This window comes from Anoplopoma fimbria, chromosome 7, assembly GCF_027596085.1.
Source record: "Anoplopoma fimbria isolate UVic2021 breed Golden Eagle Sablefish chromosome 7, Afim_UVic_2022, whole genome shotgun sequence".
Lineage (NCBI taxonomy): Eukaryota > Metazoa > Chordata > Actinopteri > Perciformes > Anoplopomatidae > Anoplopoma > Anoplopoma fimbria.
The window spans coordinates 19,576,635-19,594,890 of record NC_072455.1 but is presented as its reverse complement, the minus strand read 5'-3'; the positions used below and the strand labels follow the sequence as shown (position 1 = coordinate 19,594,890).

At 45.9% G+C, this 18,256-nt stretch overlaps 1 protein-coding gene across 1 annotated transcript; it reads left to right on the top strand.

Moving 5' to 3' along the window:
- Positions 1–7,487: 7,487 nt before the first annotated feature.
- polr2a (RNA polymerase II subunit A) lies at positions 7,488–18,056 on the top strand. Its single transcript, XM_054601054.1, has 28 exons — positions 7,488–7,801; positions 8,531–8,663; positions 8,775–8,911; positions 9,036–9,209; positions 9,333–9,614; positions 9,742–9,903; positions 10,078–10,298; positions 10,417–10,549; positions 10,673–10,797; positions 10,955–11,165; positions 11,249–11,458; positions 11,553–11,721; positions 11,883–11,977; positions 12,110–12,313; positions 12,421–12,643; positions 12,759–12,942; positions 13,055–13,226; positions 13,333–13,438; positions 13,935–14,140; positions 14,257–14,520; positions 14,638–14,946; positions 15,031–15,135; positions 15,348–15,530; positions 15,632–15,835; positions 15,940–16,126; positions 16,230–16,343; positions 16,446–16,595; positions 16,808–18,056. The coding sequence occupies exons 1-28, from the start codon at positions 7,715–7,717 to the stop codon at positions 17,956–17,958; spliced, it is 5,901 nt and encodes a 1,966-aa protein (XP_054457029.1). The 5' UTR covers positions 7,488–7,714; the 3' UTR covers positions 17,959–18,056.
- Positions 18,057–18,256: the final 200 nt, after the last annotated feature.

Sequence of the window (18,256 nt, the reverse complement as noted above, 5' to 3'; positions counted from 1 at the left end):
TCGGGTGAAGAGGGTTTCAACTGGAGCAGCAAAAATGTAATAAAAAAAAGAATGCAATGCTCTTCATGCAAAAACTAGTCAAAACTAAAATCGTCAGAACTCCAGCGGATAAGTGTTACATTGCAGAAATCTTTCACAAAATGTTCACGAATTTTAAGCTTTTTGAGTGTCAGTAGAGGAGAAACTTAAAAAAGGTTCAGGCATTCTCAGCTTTTACATTTTCAGTGAGGTTAGCGAGTTCAACACTGCACCACCCCTTTCCTGCAAGACAGCACTGAAGGACCAAAACAAACAAATGCCATAGAGGCTATCCTAAGCCGATGTCCACAATGCTGCAAAAGTTGAGACTTTTATGTTGACAAGTGATGTAAGACAGTTACATAGTTGTGACTTTCCGTATATATAACTCAGTGGGCGGCTCCATCAGAATATCAAATGACAGAAGTGGGGGTTTCATCACGCGTCGTCTAGCAGGCCGCCTTCAGACGCATTGAGCTAAAGCAATCATGTTTATGTGAGCAGTGAAACACTGCTGAGTCACACAAACTCTCCCTGGGCACAAACAAGAGATAAAATGCAAAAAAAAAGAAGGAAAGAATTAGATGGGTTTAGGCCACACCAGGGAGTTTCAATTGGAATGCAATTTACATTTATTAGTTTGATACGCAATAAACAGCTGGGAAAATATGGTTGTATAACAGGAACATTTAAAAAAAAAAAATGGAGAAGAGAGGGTTCGGAGTGTGGACGTTGCCAAAGGAGACTGGAAAGGATAGGTGGAAAATCATCTGGGAGGGGTGGCTGATACGGTGTTGAGGAGGGAGGGGGACGGACGGCTGGTTTTTCCACTGCCAGAGAGAGAGAGAGGACGGCTAAATCAAATTAATTAGCTCCTTCATCTCCAGGCAGCTACTCAGGCATGCTGTACTGGCGAGGAGAGACAGTTGGAGGGAGACGGGTGGGGGCTGTTGGCATAAGAGAATGGGAGAAAGCGAGATAGGACACGGTGGAGGGGTGAAAAGCCTGCTGTGTATGTGCGCCATTCAGGAGGACAGGGCAGCGGAGGAGGGGGGGGGGGGGGGGTGCATAATTCTCTGATAAGCGTGAGGGTTGTTTTGCTGGAGCCTCTGTTCAGTCATGAGGAGGAGGAGGAGGAGGAGGAGGAAATGGCTGCGCGTTTGGCCGACGCTGTGTGCTGCTGCGCTCCGGGGCGATGGTACTTCCTGTTTCTAGACAGCCTGTATTTTTAGGGCACTGTACTGTAAACAACCCTGCTTTTCCGCACGCCTCTTTAAATAGCACAAAGACACTTCAATCAGAACCACCCGGAAAGACGGGGATCTGAGAAAGGCCTGCGATGAGGAAGAAGAAGAAAAGATGCTCAGGGTTTTTTTGAAAAGTTACCACATGAGGTAATGATATCCTGTGATTAAAAAAACATAATAATGATAAAAATAAATCACTAATAGTTGCACTGACATTAGATGAAAGGAGAAAAGAAAGTGGTAAAAAAAAGGAGAAAAGAAACGACAGATGGTTTGAGGCAATGGCCTCATGCCAGGGGAAACAAAACTGCAGAACAGCAGAGAAACTAAAGACAAAAAAGTGAGAAAAGAGGAAAAAGAGGCAGGGCGAGCGGTTAGACCAGCGGAGAGCCACTGCAGGCAGCATGTGGCCATCTCTGAGGCTTAGTGTGCAAGAGAGAGGGCTGAAGGAAAGGGAGGGAGGGAGGGAGGGAGAATGAGAGAGTTGAAGAGGGAGTCAGAGAAAATATGTAGAAGGTTTGAGTGCAAGTGATTCAGACAATGAAGGAGACGCTTCCCTGAGGGAGGAGATGTGACTACAAGGGTGGACTGTCCAAAAAAGAGGTAAGCCAAGTTGTTTCAGAATGAATATGCCTCCATCAACCAGTCAAGTTGCCGTTTATATTAATGTCCGTCCAAAATGTTGAAACATTTTATCCTATCCTGAAATTACATAATTAGCACTTGAATTCTTAAGTTATGGCCGAAATTGTGTTTTGTGAGGCCACAGTGACCTTTGACCACCACATTTTTAATAAGTTTATCCTTAAAAATTGATACATTTTAAGATATTCCCTAAAGGCGCTCCTGAGATATCACGAGAATGTTTACGCACGATCAACTGTACAACCCAAAAACATAATGCTGTCGTCAGAGTGAAAGCAAAAAAATGAGGCTTCCCAAAAGAGGATAGCGATGGTGTGCGGCTAAGGGGATGACCGACAGTGCCTGAGGTCAAAACCTTGGGAGAAGACAGCAGTGGACAGCTCAGTGCAGCAGCATTTCCCGGACAAGACTTGGCTGCACTGTGAGAACCCCAGATTAGCACTAAGCCGATTGCAATGGCAGGTAGGATCAAGAGCAATTAATTTAGCACCCAGATAGTTCCAGGAAGAGGCTGAAAGAACCTTAACAAAACGTAGCTCTCCTGCTAAACTCAAACACTAGCTGACTTAACATTCCTCCTTCAGCCCAGCCTCTACAAATTAGCTGCCTAAAAAAAAATAAAAACCTCTGTGTAAAAAAAAAAGAAAAGTAGAGAGAATTTGGAAGGTTTGAAAGGGTGTGTGGATAATAAAAGGAAGGATGAAAGAAAGATGAAGACGCTTGGCAGGGGCTAACATCAGCCAAAACAAACAGCCAAAGAACAGGACATTCTCTAGCGGACAGAAATGGGCCGGCCTGTTCGGTTCCAATGGGCTCTCAGAGACAGCATGCCTCCGACCCTACGTCATCAATTTTTATTACAAAACAACATCCTGGTGCACAACTTACAGGGGAAAATACAGCCTAAGAAATGTCTTTCTCATTCATATAATTACAGGCAATTCACTCAACAACACAAAAAAACCCACACAAAACTGCAAAGATAAAGCAAATTTCTTGCAGTTTTATGTCTATTTTTAACAGTGCATATTAAGCTGATACTGTAGATCAGGATTGTTTTAATAAAAAAAAACAGCATCACAACTTCAGGATATGTTGCCTTTTTTAGTTATCCACGCTCACCAACAGTGACTGAGTTGTTTTAGAAAAAGGGGATGTTAACTCTTTTTAATCCAGAGTGCCGTTATAGTTTAGGCTTTTTGAGTGTTAATCAGATTGATAAATAGTCTGCTCCTCCCACCATGCTTAGCATCTGCCTGTCTGCGTCTCCCTCCCTCCTTGTTCGCCCACTTTATTATGCTACAAGACGCCCCCTTTCCTACCTCCCCACCAACCCCTGAAAGAACACACGCACACACTGTCAGGCTTTGACATCAACAGACAAGAGCTCCCCCTAGATACACAAATCCTCACCCCACCCAGAAAATCATGCCTCTGGAGTGGGAAAAAAATGCTGCAACATGTATACTATACTGTATGGATATATATATCCCAAATATTCCTAATCAAACATTGTGTCAGAACTTTTTTTTTTTCTTTTTACAACATCGCTGTGATGCCTGCTTTAAAAGAGCAACCACTGTGGACAACCAACCATACAGATCATGCAGAAAAGTCCAACAGCCAAAACCATTCACAGGTCTTCAGCAAGGCCTAATGTTACCAGGGTCCTTTAACAGTAGTACACTGTTAAAGTTAAGTTCAGTTAGTTTGGATTTAAGACTTGTTTGGCTCTTAAAAATCCAACTTAGAATCAATAAGAAAAAACACTGAATTCCATTCAAGTAACAGAAATTGGAGGCAAATCTAAACGTATGAGAAGGTGAGTCAACAGTGTGGTTCTCACATATACAATTAAATATTGTTTGAGACACAAAATCTTTAATCTGTATTTATCAGCATTCAGCGCCTTAAAATTAGAAGTTATAATTTCAAATATTTGAGGTTGTTGCAAACATCCAGTTTATAGTAAACTTACATGTTTAAGTTGCAGACCAGTGGTGAAAGAAGAAATCAGATGTTCCAAAAGTAATAATATAGTAATATACCGAATGTTTCCTGTTATAAAATTAGATGATTATGTAAACAGGAGTTTAAGGCTGTAACCTGTCGAGGTTGGGCAAATTTCAGTAATTTTATATCGCGTCATCTATTAAAAATCTTTACATTTTCAAAATCGTTTTGCATGATAAGTACAAATCTGCAACATAATTAGTTATTATAAGTAGGAAGATGCATAAAGTGTAAATACCTCACAACACTTTAAGTACAGTATTTGAATAAATGCACATAGACTAGAGTGTTTTCATTTTTCTTAAGTCAATTAAGAATTCAATGTTGTTTGTTAAGGGCATTTAGTTTGTAGTTTTGCCATGAAATCTTAATTGGCACAGTATGCTATGATCGCAAGCACTCCTCCAATTGATCTGTATACATCTCACTTGTAATACTTAAATTGTCACAAAATGGGAGATAGTTGCTTCCGATATCATGGTAACATTTTGCAGAAATCCCTTTTTAAATATTCAAAAGATGTGGATGAATCCCTAACACACTACAGACCTGTCAGTCAGATATCTATGCACTAACCTCCTTGCAGCAGTAGAGGGAGCAAGTTTGACAGCCTGCTGGGACTCTCTTCCGCATTGAAAACGTGGTTGTGCAATGTCTTCAATGCTGATCATTCTCAATATGAGCCAGAGGAGGGAGCCAGCTGGTCAATAATGAATCCTTTGTATAGTCATGGCATTGCATGGCACATGGTGAACAAAGTGATTCACTGTCACATTCTCATGTGCATGTCAGACATGGCCTGCGTGCAGTTTTTGCAGTTTATTAAAACCACTTAAAATCAGAATATGGTTCAACTCCATAAGGATACTGCAGATGTGGCATCAATCCTTGCTTCTGGGCTTGAATGATGTCTTTCCCTGCTGGACCTGCCAAAAAGACATGATGGCAAAGAGGTTTGTTCATGCTGGTACCATCTGTCCCACTACACAGGAATGTAGTATTTCAACATGTTAAAAATGAATTGTGTAAATTACTGAAGAATAAAACAATCCCACACTACGTCATGTTGGTTCAGTGTCTTTATTTAAACAAAAGGCAGTGTACATAGTGTCATGATGTCGTCACATTGTCATTACATTCAACAAACACATCAGAATGAGTTTCTGCAGCCATAGCACAGATCTGGAGATGTGACTGAACCACTGTCTAGGTTTCACTTCGACTTCTTTCAATGTATGAAGACAAAATGGTCAAGCATATAATTAAGCCTTTATAATTATAATTAAGCCTTTATTAGTCCCACAATGGGGAAATTATTTCTCTGCATTTAACCCATCCCGGAGGAGCAGTGGGCTGCAATGAAGCGCCCGGGGAGCAACTTGGGGTTAGGTGTCTTGCTCAAGGACACCTCGGCATGTTGCCGGTAGAGGGGTTTGAACCAACAACCTTGTGGTTACGGGACAAGCGCTCTACCTCATGTGCCACAGCCGCCCCATCCCCATATCTCAGCACCTTAAGCAAATAACACACTGTTTGAAGTGGAGAATAGATGTTTATGTCTCACACTGTGTACTGTTCTGCTTTCAGACACTTATAGGTCCCATTAACCCCGGGCCAACTTGTTTCCTTCCCTGGGGCCCTACTAACGAAAGCTAAACGGATAACTCTATTGTGTAACAAGCTGAAGGCACCACTGAGTCCATGGAGACGCTTTAACTAACCTACAACACTCAACGTTGAACTTCAAGTAATCTAAACATAGTTAAAGCGTTGGAGACCGTCACCGTGGTAACCACTGTCCCAAGTCTAACCCACTAAACGGTTAGTTTAGTCAAAAACCGACCAAGAGTGAAGACAATTGAAATAATGATGCTTAGCAAAGTTTCTCCCACCAGGTTAAAATGAATTAAATAAAAACACACACACATACAGGGCAGTTTATTATTCATTTTTCTGGAAAAATACGCAGCTATGTGGGCCCCAACAAGAATATCCCAGACTCCATTTTTCTCGTTCACAACAAGAAGCAAACACCGCCATGTTGGAGTTGGAGAGCCAACAATGCTAGCTAGACTAGCCCTCATAACCGTCCCCCCACCGAGACGTTACAACACAGAACCCGCTGAAACGTAACCGTTAACCGACGGTTAAAACACTAAAACAGACGTTGGCTCAGCTACTCAGCCAGTGGCGCTAACGGCTGGTTTCTGGCGGTTGGTTTGTCCCGTAACGTTCTATCCACGAAACCAACCGTCCTTATTTGAGTCACATAAAAGACATCTTCCGGCCATAACAACCATTTTAACATCTTTATTGTTTTCAGACAACTATACGAGCTACGCACAATATGTGGGTTGTGTGACATCCCAGATAAAACAGCAGGGGAGTTAAGCTAACGATCACCAGCAAGGCTAAAAAATAAAAAATAAAATGTTAGAAAATGTATTAATTTAGCTCGTAAATTACTAGTAGAAATCATACTTGTGTTAAATGTAAGCAAGTGGGTCATAAATACGAAGTAAACTAATGTTACAAACGACGGTTACTTAGCTTTAACCGCCAAAACGACGGTATTTCACACTGCTTTCGGGGACGAGGCCTACCACAATGTCTCACATTTTAACAAAAAAAGATAAATACATAAAAATAACTGAACACGCTAAACGGGAATAAATTACACACGGGTGATGTTTGGGTAAAAATTGTCAAAGATTGTGGAAAAAAACCATGTTGAATTAACACTTAAGGCTTCCCCGAGACTTTCCTACGGGGCCGTGCGGGAAATCCAGTCCACTGGTCGGACGAAACTCCGAGGCGAGTCCGAGGCTTGCAACAAAGTCCCAGAGATCCAAAAAAAGCAAAGGACGAAAAACCAACAAGTCGACGTGTTTTTAAAGTGGCTCAAAAATAATCCATGACACAGTGTTTCGAGGTGAAAATATCATGTATTTTGACCATTTCCCCCTGTTTAATCAAAGGACTTAATAGGCCTCAGCCCTGAGCCTCTTTTCTTAGAGCCCAGGCTGATCTACAGCGAGACGAACGGGAGAACAGAGATTTTTTTTATTTTTGCTCAGAGGGAAGAAATTCACATCGGCCACATTCGGCAAATATCGGAGGAAGGGCGGGTTTTGGTGAAATTATTCTAAGAAGGTTCATTTCTTCATAGCCATTGGTCATCTTTTTTGAGCTCCTCAATATTAATAAGAAAACGGACGAATCGAGAGAATTTCAGTTGAATATTCATATTTCGCATGCAAAGCACACGCAGCACCGCCCACAAGGGTTTCATACAGCCAATCGGGTTGCGTTTATATTAAACCAACACCCGCCTACTATTCTGATTCGCTGAGAAAATAAACGTGCTCTCTAATTGGCTGTACGTGTGACTAAATTCATTATTCATACAACTGTCTTGGCTGGCCAATGAGCGTTTTACTACAGAGATCCATGTCCCACCCTCCGAAGTCTCGGTCCCTGTCTTTCTGCGTCAGAAACCCCGTAGTATGTACCACGCTATATAACCAAGCGTTGAAGCGCTTCATGTTCAGAAGCGCTCAGAGCGCTCCAGAGTGTAGAGCTAAAAAGGGAAGGGAGCAGTCGGTAGCCATCATACTTAGGACCTAAACACAAGTAACTTGGTTATAAAGGCAGAGGTCCCTGGGATATCGCCTTCGGAGACTTCCCGGTCACCGTTGGCGGACTGAGCAGAGTCGTGGTGGCGTTTTAAAGGCTGTTCCTGCTCACAAAGCGGCGTGCCGAGGAAGGACGCGTCTCTCTGAATACACAGGATGCACGGACCGCCCTCCGGCGACAGCGCATGCCCATTGCGCACGATCAAGAGAGTTCAGTTCGGCATCATCAGCCCAGATGAACTTGTAGGTTTTTTGGGGGGAGTTGGGTATTTTATTAATATACACATCACACACGACGCACACGTTTTCTTGACTTATCTCGTAGCTTTGTGACAAAGACACGGTTCTGCTAGCACCGCGGAATGCTCGCCGTTAGCCTAGCATAGCTAACTAGCTGTGTCAAGCTGGTGTAGCTTGTGCTAACTAGCATGCTGCAGGAAGTTTGAAATACTAAGCACAACATTCTCAAAAAGGATCCATGCTATCACATGAATTAAACCCCCTTTTCATTTAGGCAATGTACCTGCTAGGCCCAAAAGTAATTCATTTTTCTGCTTACTTTGTAGCTTTTCGTTATGCACACAGCTCGCTTGGTTTATTGTCTGTTTTCACATAATACATTAATAAAAGGGTACTTCAACAAAATCCGTTATGCATGTTTTCTTTATCTCAGGATGGATGTTTAGTATGCTTGAATATGAGATTATATTTATGGAGCTGAGCACAACTGTTCACATAACATAAAAGTTTTCCTCAAACTATCGAGAACCTTTGTCTAGATTACATCTGTTCATTTATTTACTGTTTTGCACTGACTATTGAGTTATGGTTCATAAATAATTAGACTTAAATGCCGATTTTGATTAATATTAATGATTTTCACACATCCAGATGACTGTGGATGATCTACTGCCCGTTATTGTGTGTGTGTGTGTAGATGAATATAAACATGAATGATGTCTTTCTCCCCAGAAACGGATGTCCGTTACAGAAGGGGGAATCAAGTACCCCGAAACAACAGAAGGTGGGCGCCCTAAACTGGGCGGCCTTATGGATCCAAGACAAGGGGTCATAGAACGAACTGGAAGATGTCAGACATGTGCAGGTATAATGTCATGTTAGCATTTCACGCAGAATATTTTATTGCTCAGTTGGCTGCTCTCCCTATCTGATGGCAATACTTAATAATATTGACATGTTTTTTTTGTTTCCTCAGGCAACATGACGGAATGCCCTGGCCACTTCGGGCACATAGAACTGGCAAAGCCAGTTTTCCATGTTGGCTTCGTAACAAAGATAATGAAGGTTCTTCGATGTGTCTGCTTCTTTTGCTCCAAGCTATTAGTGGATTCAGTGAGTATATCACCATAGATAATATAGATAATAATCCATGGATATTTATTAATAAAAGTACAAGTTCAGTCTTGTTCATGGCTTCTTTTGATGTTGAACTTTCTTTTGTTGCTTTTACCTCCAGAACAATCCCAAGATCAAAGACATCTTGATAAAATCTAAAGGGCAGCCCAGGAAACGTTTGACACATGTGTACGAGCTGTGCAAAGGAAAAAATATCTGTGAAGGAGGAGAGGAGATGGACAACAAATTTGGAATGGAACAGCAGGAGACTGAAGAGGACATTACCAAGGAGAAGGTATTTGGGCGTAGTCTTTTTGTCACAGTTAATGGGCACCTCGGCTCTCAACATTCACAGCGCTGTCCGCCTTATTTCTTTCTCACACTCTCACCTTCGCTCCCTACATTGTGACTCACACAGGGCCACGGTGGCTGCGGGCGCTACCAGCCACGTATCAGGCGCTCTGGCTTGGAGCTCTATGCTGAGTGGAAGCACGTTAACGAGGATTCGCAAGAGAAGAAAATCCTGCTGAGCCCTGAGCGCGTGCACGAGATCTTCAAGCGCATCTCGGACGAGGAGGACGTCATCTTGGGCATGGACCCCAAGTTTGCACGACCAGAATGGATGATTGTAACTGTGTTGCCTGTGCCTCCACTGGCTGTCAGGCCTGCTGTAGTTATGCAGGGCTCTGCTCGCAACCAGGTAAAGTCATTTGACCCCAGACGTTTTTTGTTGTTGTTATGTTGTTGGACTGCATGTTTTGTTCCTACATACAACGAGATCTTTAACTGACGACGACAATAACAACAAATCCCCCTCTGTTTTAAAGGATGACTTGACCCACAAGCTGGCTGACATAGTCAAAATCAACAACCAGCTGAGAAGAAACGAGCAGAGTGGTGCTGCAGCTCACGTCATAGCTGAAGATGTCAAACTGCTCCAGTTCCATGTAGCCACCATGGTGGACAACGAATTGCCAGGCCTGCCAAGGGTATGCACTTCCCTTTTGCCCTAAATGTAGAGTTAGATTTGTACCCAGTACGAGATTCAATGGGACATAGTCTGAAATGCGCTAACGTGAGCCCAGTCCAAAAGTTTTCTGTATAACACCTTTGAACAGTGTTTATTATAGTGCCTAATTACAATTCATTTTTTCCTTTCACAGGCAATGCAAAAGTCCGGTCGCCCTCTCAAATCCCTAAAACAGCGTCTAAAGGGGAAGGAGGGGCGTGTCCGAGGTAACCTCATGGGCAAGCGTGTGGACTTCTCTGCGCGAACTGTCATCACCCCGGACCCCAACCTGCAAATCGACCAAGTGGGCGTACCACGATCCATCGCAGCCAACATGACCTTCCCAGAAATAGTCACACCCTTTAATATTGACAGGTACAGCGAAGAAGTCTGCTGATTAAACTTTATGTGATGTGGGAAAAAAACAAAACTATTTCAAAATCTATTCATGATGATTTTGATGTCAGCTAATTCGTTCTGACAAAAATCTTAGATTACAAGAGCTGGTGCGAAGAGGCAACAGCCAGTACCCAGGAGCCAAATACATCATTCGGGACAATGGCGACAGAATTGACCTGCGATTCCACCCGAAACCAAGTGACCTTCACCTGCAGATTGGCTACAAGGCAAGATGGGAATACTTATAGGCAGCTCTAGAACTACGTCTGCTACTGCAACTATCTTTTGTTCAACGATGATTTGAAATCTATTTGTATACTAACTTAAACTGTCATTTTTCTCTGTTTTAGGTGGAAAGACACATGTGTGACGGTGACATCATCATCTTTAACAGACAACCTACACTACATAAAATGTCCATGATGGGGCACAGGGTGCGGATTCTGCCGTGGTCCACATTTCGACTCAACCTCAGGTACAAAATCAGATCAACACATCGCTGGCTTTTATAATCACATAATAGGACTGTATTCATTTGGCAAATTCCTCTCAATGTTATATTATCACTGACTGAAAAGAGTCATCTATGTGGTTAAGCAGTTCTAACCTCCCGTCCTCTGCTCTCCCTCCAGTGTCACCACCCCATACAACGCTGACTTTGACGGGGATGAGATGAACCTACACTTGCCTCAGTCCCTCGAGACGAGGGCAGAGATCCAGGAGCTGGCCATGGTGCCGCGTATGATCGTCACACCCCAGTCCAACAGGCCCGTCATGGGTATCGTGCAGGACACCCTCACCGCTGTCCGCAAGTTCACCAAAAGAGACGTATTCTTAGAGAGGGTAAGGGACTGATACAGGGTCACAATCCGCTGTAGTGTTCTGGTCTGAAAGGGTCTTAACACTGTGCCTTTTCTCCACCACAGGGTGAAGTGATGAACCTCCTCATGTTCCTCTCCACTTGGGATGGCAAAGTGCCTCAGCCGGCCATCATCAAGCCCCGTCCCATGTGGACAGGCAAGCAGATCTTCACTCTAATCATTCCCGGACACATCAATGTGATCCGCACACACAGCACCCATCCCGACGAGGAAGACAGCGGCCCGTACAAGCACATCTCACCTGGGGACACCAAGGTACGAGTCCCTCAATATTAAGCAGAGATTCAAGAATGGGAAGGAATGACAGTGAGAGTGACTCCATGTTCAACTCATGGTCTCCAACGCACAGGTCGTAGTGGAGAACGGCGAGTTGATCATGGGAATCCTGTGCAAGAAATCTCTGGGTACCTCAGCCGGCTCCCTCGTCCACATCTCCTACCTGGAGATGGGCCACGACATCACCAGACTCTTCTACTCCAACATTCAGACTGTGGTCAACAACTGGCTGCTCATCGAGGGTAAGTGAACACACGTAATGCTGTATGTCACTGGAATTAAATGATAAACATTAGGCAACAATTATATTCTTCCAAATTTGCCTTTTTTTTTGTCTCTTTATAGTCTTTGCCTTTTTTTGTCTTACTATTTACATTACAAAGTTTACTCTTGTTTTCTTCAGGTCACTCCATTGGTATTGGTGACTCCATTGCTGATGCCAAGACCTACCTTGACATCCAGAACACCATCAAGAAAGCCAAACAGGATGTGATAGAAGTAAGCACCACACACCTCTAAAACTCACTGAACTACTAAAATGGGGGTTATTTAAACATAGTTCTACCTGTTTTTCTTGCAGAAATCCTGAATAGAAAAGTTAACATATGTCCTTTGCCTTTTGTCTGCCAGGTAATCGAGAAAGCCCACAACAACGAGCTGGAGCCGACCCCTGGTAACACTCTGAGGCAGACCTTTGAGAACCAGGTGAATCGTATCCTCAACGACGCCCGTGACAAAACAGGATCCTCAGCCCAGAAGTCTCTGTCTGAGTACAACAACTTCAAGTCCATGGTGGTGGCGGGTTCTAAGGGATCAAAGATTAACATCTCACAGGTAAAGGAACCCATCTCACCGTCATTACCTCATAAAGGACGAGCGATGGCTTTGATTCAGATCATATTTGACATCTCCTTACCACTCATCTTACCCTCCTCATTCAGGTTATTGCAGTGGTGGGCCAGCAGAACGTGGAGGGTAAACGAATCCCCTTTGGCTTCAAACACCGCACGCTGCCTCACTTTATTAAGGATGATTACGGTCCTGAGAGCAGAGGCTTCGTTGAGAACTCCTACCTGGCTGGCCTTACGCCTACAGAGTTCTTCTTCCACGCCATGGGAGGCAGAGAGGGTCTTATCGACACAGCTGTCAAGACTGCTGAGACTGGTGAGTCCTGGCGGCTGGGTGGGATAGTTCATTCAGAAATGAGGCCGGTTATGTTTCATGAATATAAGGGTGTGGTCTCAGTTTTTAACGGGGTAAATCTGCTCTCGCTCACCAGGTTACATCCAGCGTCGTCTGATCAAGTCCATGGAGTCGGTGATGGTGAAGTACGATGGCACGGTGCGTAACTCCATCAACCAGGTGGTTCAGTTGCGTTACGGCGAGGACGGCCTGGCAGGAGAGAACGTGGAGTTCCAAAACGTGGCGACACTTAAACCCTCGCACAAGGCCTTTGAAAAGAAGTAAGTCAGACACACACACACATAAACTTGGATATATATATATATAGAGCATAAATGTACTGAACTATTTGCATAAACTAATCTCTATTCTCATCTTGTCTCATCTGTCTAGGTTTAAGTTTGATTGCACCAACGAGCGAGCTCTGAGGCGGATCCTGCAGGAAGACGTGGTAAAAGACGTCCTGACCAACGCCCATGTGCAGGGCACCCTGGAGAGGGAATATGACAAGATGAAGGAGGACAGAGAGGTCCTCCGAGCCATTTTCCCCACCGGGGACAGTAAGGTGGGTTCTCTCATTTGTAGACGTGCTGCTGCTCCTTCGTATTCTCTCCGTCTGCCACGTGAAATCTAAAGTATTCACATGCTGCAATGTGTCTCCTCGCCTGCAGGTGGTGCTGCCATGCAACCTGGCCAGAATGATATGGAACGCTCAGAAGATCTTCCGCATCAACATTCGAACCACAACAGACCTCAATCCACTAAGGGTGGTCGAGGGTAAGTCCAAAAATAACAAATCTAATTAACCGTTACAAAAAATATATATCACCTCCTCTTTTTTATAAGACTTCCTTAGATGTATCTGTTAATTCTTAGAGCCAAATTGCTACTCGGATAGTTCCTCCTTATATTTAGTGACAGGGTTTTGTGAATCATGTGGAATAAGCACTGGCTGTACAATTAGAACTTGGAGGTCGTGGCCTGACCTCAGGTGGCCCTTAAAGCCCTGTAAAGCCGTCTGGTGAATCCCTGTGTGTTGCATAACAAGTAGAACAGTTCGAGTCTTAGTCTCTCGCTTGACTAGAGAGAGAAAATGATCTCTCTATAGCATCACAGTGGGAAACATTCAATTTGATATCGCACAATGTTCTGCAATTTTTAGACGATGCAAAACTACACCACACAGCCTCATAAGTGTCAATACGGGATTTGATGCATCAAGGACACAAAAATTGGGGGGGAAAAATGCAATTTCAATCTTTGCAATCTCCAGGTGTTCAAGATCTGAGTAAGAAGCTGGTGATTGTGAATGGTGAGGACCCCCTCAGTAAACAGGCCCAGCAGAACGCCACCCTGCTCTTCAACATCCACCTGCGTTCCACGCTCTGCTCCAAACGCATGACCGAGGAGTTCCGCCTTACCACCGAGGCTTTCGACTGGCTGCTGGGAGAGATTGAGACCAAGTTCAACCAGTCCATTGTAAGTCCAGCATATTGTCGTCGAGTCAAGAGCAAAACCGCTTAACATAGAACTTTGAAGATAAGTTGTTTCTTTTCCCCCTCCAATCAATCTCATGCCTTTCCTCCGTTCTCAAGGCTCACCCGGGTGAAATGGTCGGCGCTCTGGCCGCTCAGTCGCTGGGAGAGCCGGCCACCCAGATGACCCTGAACACTTTCCACTACGCCGGTGTGTCAGCCAAGAACGTAACACTCGGTGTGCCCCGTCTAAAGGAGTTGATCAACATCTCCAAGAGGCCCAAAACCCCCTCGCTGACTGTTTTCCTGCTGGGTCAGGCGGCCCGCGATGCTGAGAGGGCCAAGGACATCCTCTGTCGACTGGAGCACACCACACTGAGAAAGGTGAGAGAAGGGAAGCTATTGGTTGCTACCTAATAATAATTGTGATTTCACTCCACAGCCCCTCTTACCTCGCCAAAATGATTTCGTCCTAATTAAAAAGTGTCCCTCTTCACCTAGGTGACAGCCAACACCGCCATCTACTACGACCCCAACCCCCAGAACACGGTGGTGGCCGAGGACCAGGAGTGGGTGAACGTCTACTACGAGATGCCCGACTTTGACGTGACGCGCATTTCGCCGTGGCTGCTGCGCATCGAGCTCGACCGCAAGCACATGACCGATCGCAAGCTGACTATGGAGCAGATTGCGGAGAAGATCAACGCAGGTTTTGGAGATGACCTGAACTGTATTTTCAATGACGACAACGCTGAGAAGCTCGTTCTGCGAATCAGAATCATGAACAGCGACGAGAATAAGTTCCAAGAGGTGAGCATCAATATTATTGTCTTCAATGTCACCTGCCAGCCAGTTTCAATATGAATCACTAATACCTGTATTTCTGTTGTCTAGGATGAGGAGGTGGTGGACAAAATGGATGATGATGTGTTCTTGAGGTGCATCGAGTCCAACATGCTGACAGACATGACCCTACAAGGCATTGAGCAGATCAGCAAGGTAACAGACACACACACACACACACACACACACACACACACACACACACACACACACACACACACACACACACACACACACTAACATAGCACTCATTCACAGTAGTTTTCTCCTACATGGTGATTGCAGATCTCACACAAACGTGTTATTAGTAACAAAAGAGAGATACCAGTCTGTGGCTATAAGTCAAAGGTCCCTCTCTTCTCCCCCAGGTGTACATGCACTTGCCCCAGACCGACAATAAGAAGAAGATCATCATCACAGAGGAGGGTGAGTTCAAGGCCCTGCAGGAGTGGATCCTCGAGACTGACGGCGTGAGCCTCATGAGGGTCCTCAGCGAGAAGGACGTCGATCCCGTCAGGACCACCTCCAACGACATCGTGGAGATCTTCACGGTACGAAAGCACAAAACGTAGCTTGGTCTCAGCTGTGGAATTACAGCAGATCAAGACAAGTATTTATGTTCTCTCTCTCTCTCTCTCTCTCTCTTATGTAGGTCTTGGGAATCGAGGCAGTGCGAAAGGCTCTGGAGAGGGAGTTGAACCACGTCATCTCCTTTGACGGCTCCTACGTCAACTACCGTCACTTGTCTCTGCTTTGTGACACCATGACCTGCCGCGGTCACCTGATGGCCATCACACGTCACGGCATCAACCGACAGGACACAGGACCGCTCATGAAGTGTTCCTTTGAGGAGACGGTGAGAGAATCATCTGAACACTGAAAACAATACTTCACTTGACTAGCACTGATCATTAAAAAGGACAAATTTTAAAACGATTTCCTTTCCATTTCCTCCTCCAGGTGGATGTGTTGATGGAGGCGTCATCGCACGCCGAGAGCGACCCCATGAAGGGTGTGTCGGAGAACATCATGCTCGGCCAGCTCGCCCCGGCCGGCACAGGATGCTTCGACCTGCTGTTGGATGCTGAGAAGTGTAAATATGGAATGGAGATCCCTACGAACATACCCGGCATCAGCGTGGCTGGACGTAAGTGTGGAAACGTTTGTCAGATATAACACAGAATTGTTTCTGTTGTAGATGGAAGTGTAGGAGCTGTGATATTAACGTTCTGTCTCGTTCCTATTTGCAGCCACTGGAATGTTCTTTGGCACGGTGCCGAGTCCCATGAGCGGTATGTCACCCGCCATGACCCCGTGGAACACCGGAGCAACCCCGGCCTACGGCGCCTGGTCTCCCAGTGTCGGTGAGTGTGTGCTCAGGTTGCTTCGGCTCCTTGTTTTGTTTGTCAGGGGTTGAAGGTTTCCCTCACTGAGTATCGTTTTTTTGTGTTTTTTTTTCTCTCCAGGAAGCGGAATGACCCCCGGAGCGGCCGGTTTCTCCCCCAGTGCAGCGTCAGACGCAAGTGGCTTCTCTCCAGGCTACTCCCCCGCCTGGTCTCCCACTCCTGGGTCCCCAGGATCCCCGGGACCTGCCAGCCCGTACATCCCGTCTCCAGGTTAGACACTGAAGAAAACTATTAGTATTATTATTATTTTATGTAAAAAATGGCTTATTAATGACAAAATTATTTTAAAAATATATACAGAATGTAAATTATGTGAGAAAGACAAAACAGAATTATTGAACAGATATTTAAATATTTTTTTGTTACGTAGAAATTAAAGTAGAGAACCCGGTTTTTATTTTAAAAAATTCTGTTCTCCTTAGGTGGAGCCATGTCTCCCAACTACTCCCCCACCTCCCCGGCCTACGAGCCTCGCTCCCCCGGAGGCTACACCCCTCAGAGTCCCGGCTATTCTCCAACCTCACCCTCCTACTCCCCCACTTCTCCCTCTTACTCCCCAACCAGCCCGAACTACAGCCCGACATCTCCCTCCTACTCACCCACCTCGCCCAGTTACTCCCCGACTTCTCCGTCCTATTCTCCCACGTCTCCTTCTTACTCCCCGACGTCTCCCTCCTACTCTCCCACCTCCCCGTCCTACTCCCCTACTTCCCCCTCCTACTCTCCCACCTCGCCGAGCTACAGCCCGACGTCGCCGAGTTACAGCCCGACGTCGCCCAGCTACTCGCCCACCTCGCCTTCCTACTCCCCCACCTCCCCCTCTTATTCTCCAACCTCTCCATCTTACTCCCCTACCTCCCCGTCCTACTCACCCACCTCTCCCTCCTACTCGCCCACCAGTCCGAGCTACAGCCCGACGTCGCCGAATTACACGCCCACCTCACCCAGTTACTCCCCCACTTCCCCTTCCTACTCCCCTACATCGCCCTCTTATTCCCCAACCTCCCCCAATTACACCCCGACCAGCCCCAACTACTCCCCCACCTCTCCCTCTTACTCCCCCACCTCTCCGTCCTACTCCCCCTCCAGTCCACGTTACACCCCTCAGTCGCCCACCTACACACCCAGCTCCCCCTCATACAGCCCCAGCTCTCCCTCCTACTCCCCTACCTCCCCAAAATACACCCCGACTTCCCCCTCATACAGCCCCAGTTCCCCAGAGTACACCCCCACTTCTCCCAAGTACTCCCCCACCTCGCCAAAGTACTCCCCGACATCGCCGAAGTACTCCCCGACTTCTCCCACCTACTCCCCAACGACCCCAAAATACAGCCCCACCTCTCCTACCTACTCCCCCACCTCGCCCACATACACTCCCACCAGCCCCAAATACTCCCCTACATCCCCTACTTACTCCCCAACTTCACCCAAGTACTCGCCCACGTCGCCTACGTACTCGCCCACCAGTCCCAAAGGCTCCACGTACAGCCCCACCTCCCCTGGATACAGCCCCACCTCACCCACCTACAGCCCGGCCATCAGCCCAGACGACAGCGACGAGGAAGCCAACTGATGAGCCGCGGAGGAGAAGGGGAGGCAACTGAAGGAAACCCGTCACCTCATGGTGGACACTCGAAGAAACCCCGTCACCTCATGGGTGGAAGCCTGAAGGACAGCACCTTTAACCAGCTGGAGGTGGCGGTGCTTCTCGCCACAGGGGTCCAAATTGTGATTGTTTTTCTTTGGGGAAACCTCTCCTTTGGGACCTCTGTTATGCTCCTGTCTTTACCATCTGAGACCCCCCCCTCCCCCATCCCCCCTTTACCGCAAGAAATTGTTAAAACTATTGTGTGAAAGACTTGACTGCTCTG

Bases quoted from the DNA above. Each gene is read 5' to 3' on its own strand.
- polr2a (XM_054601054.1), top strand. From the start codon at position 7,715: ATGCACGGACCGCCCTCCGGCGACAGCGCATGCCCATTGCGCACGATC. The intron at 7,802-8,530 runs GTAGGTTTTTTG...CTTTCTCCCCAG, and splicing joins TCATCAGCCCAGATGAACTT to AAACGGATGTCCGTTACAGA. The intron at 11,166-11,248 runs GTAAGGGACTGA...TCTCCACCACAG, and splicing joins GAGACGTATTCTTAGAGAGG to GGTGAAGTGATGAACCTCCT.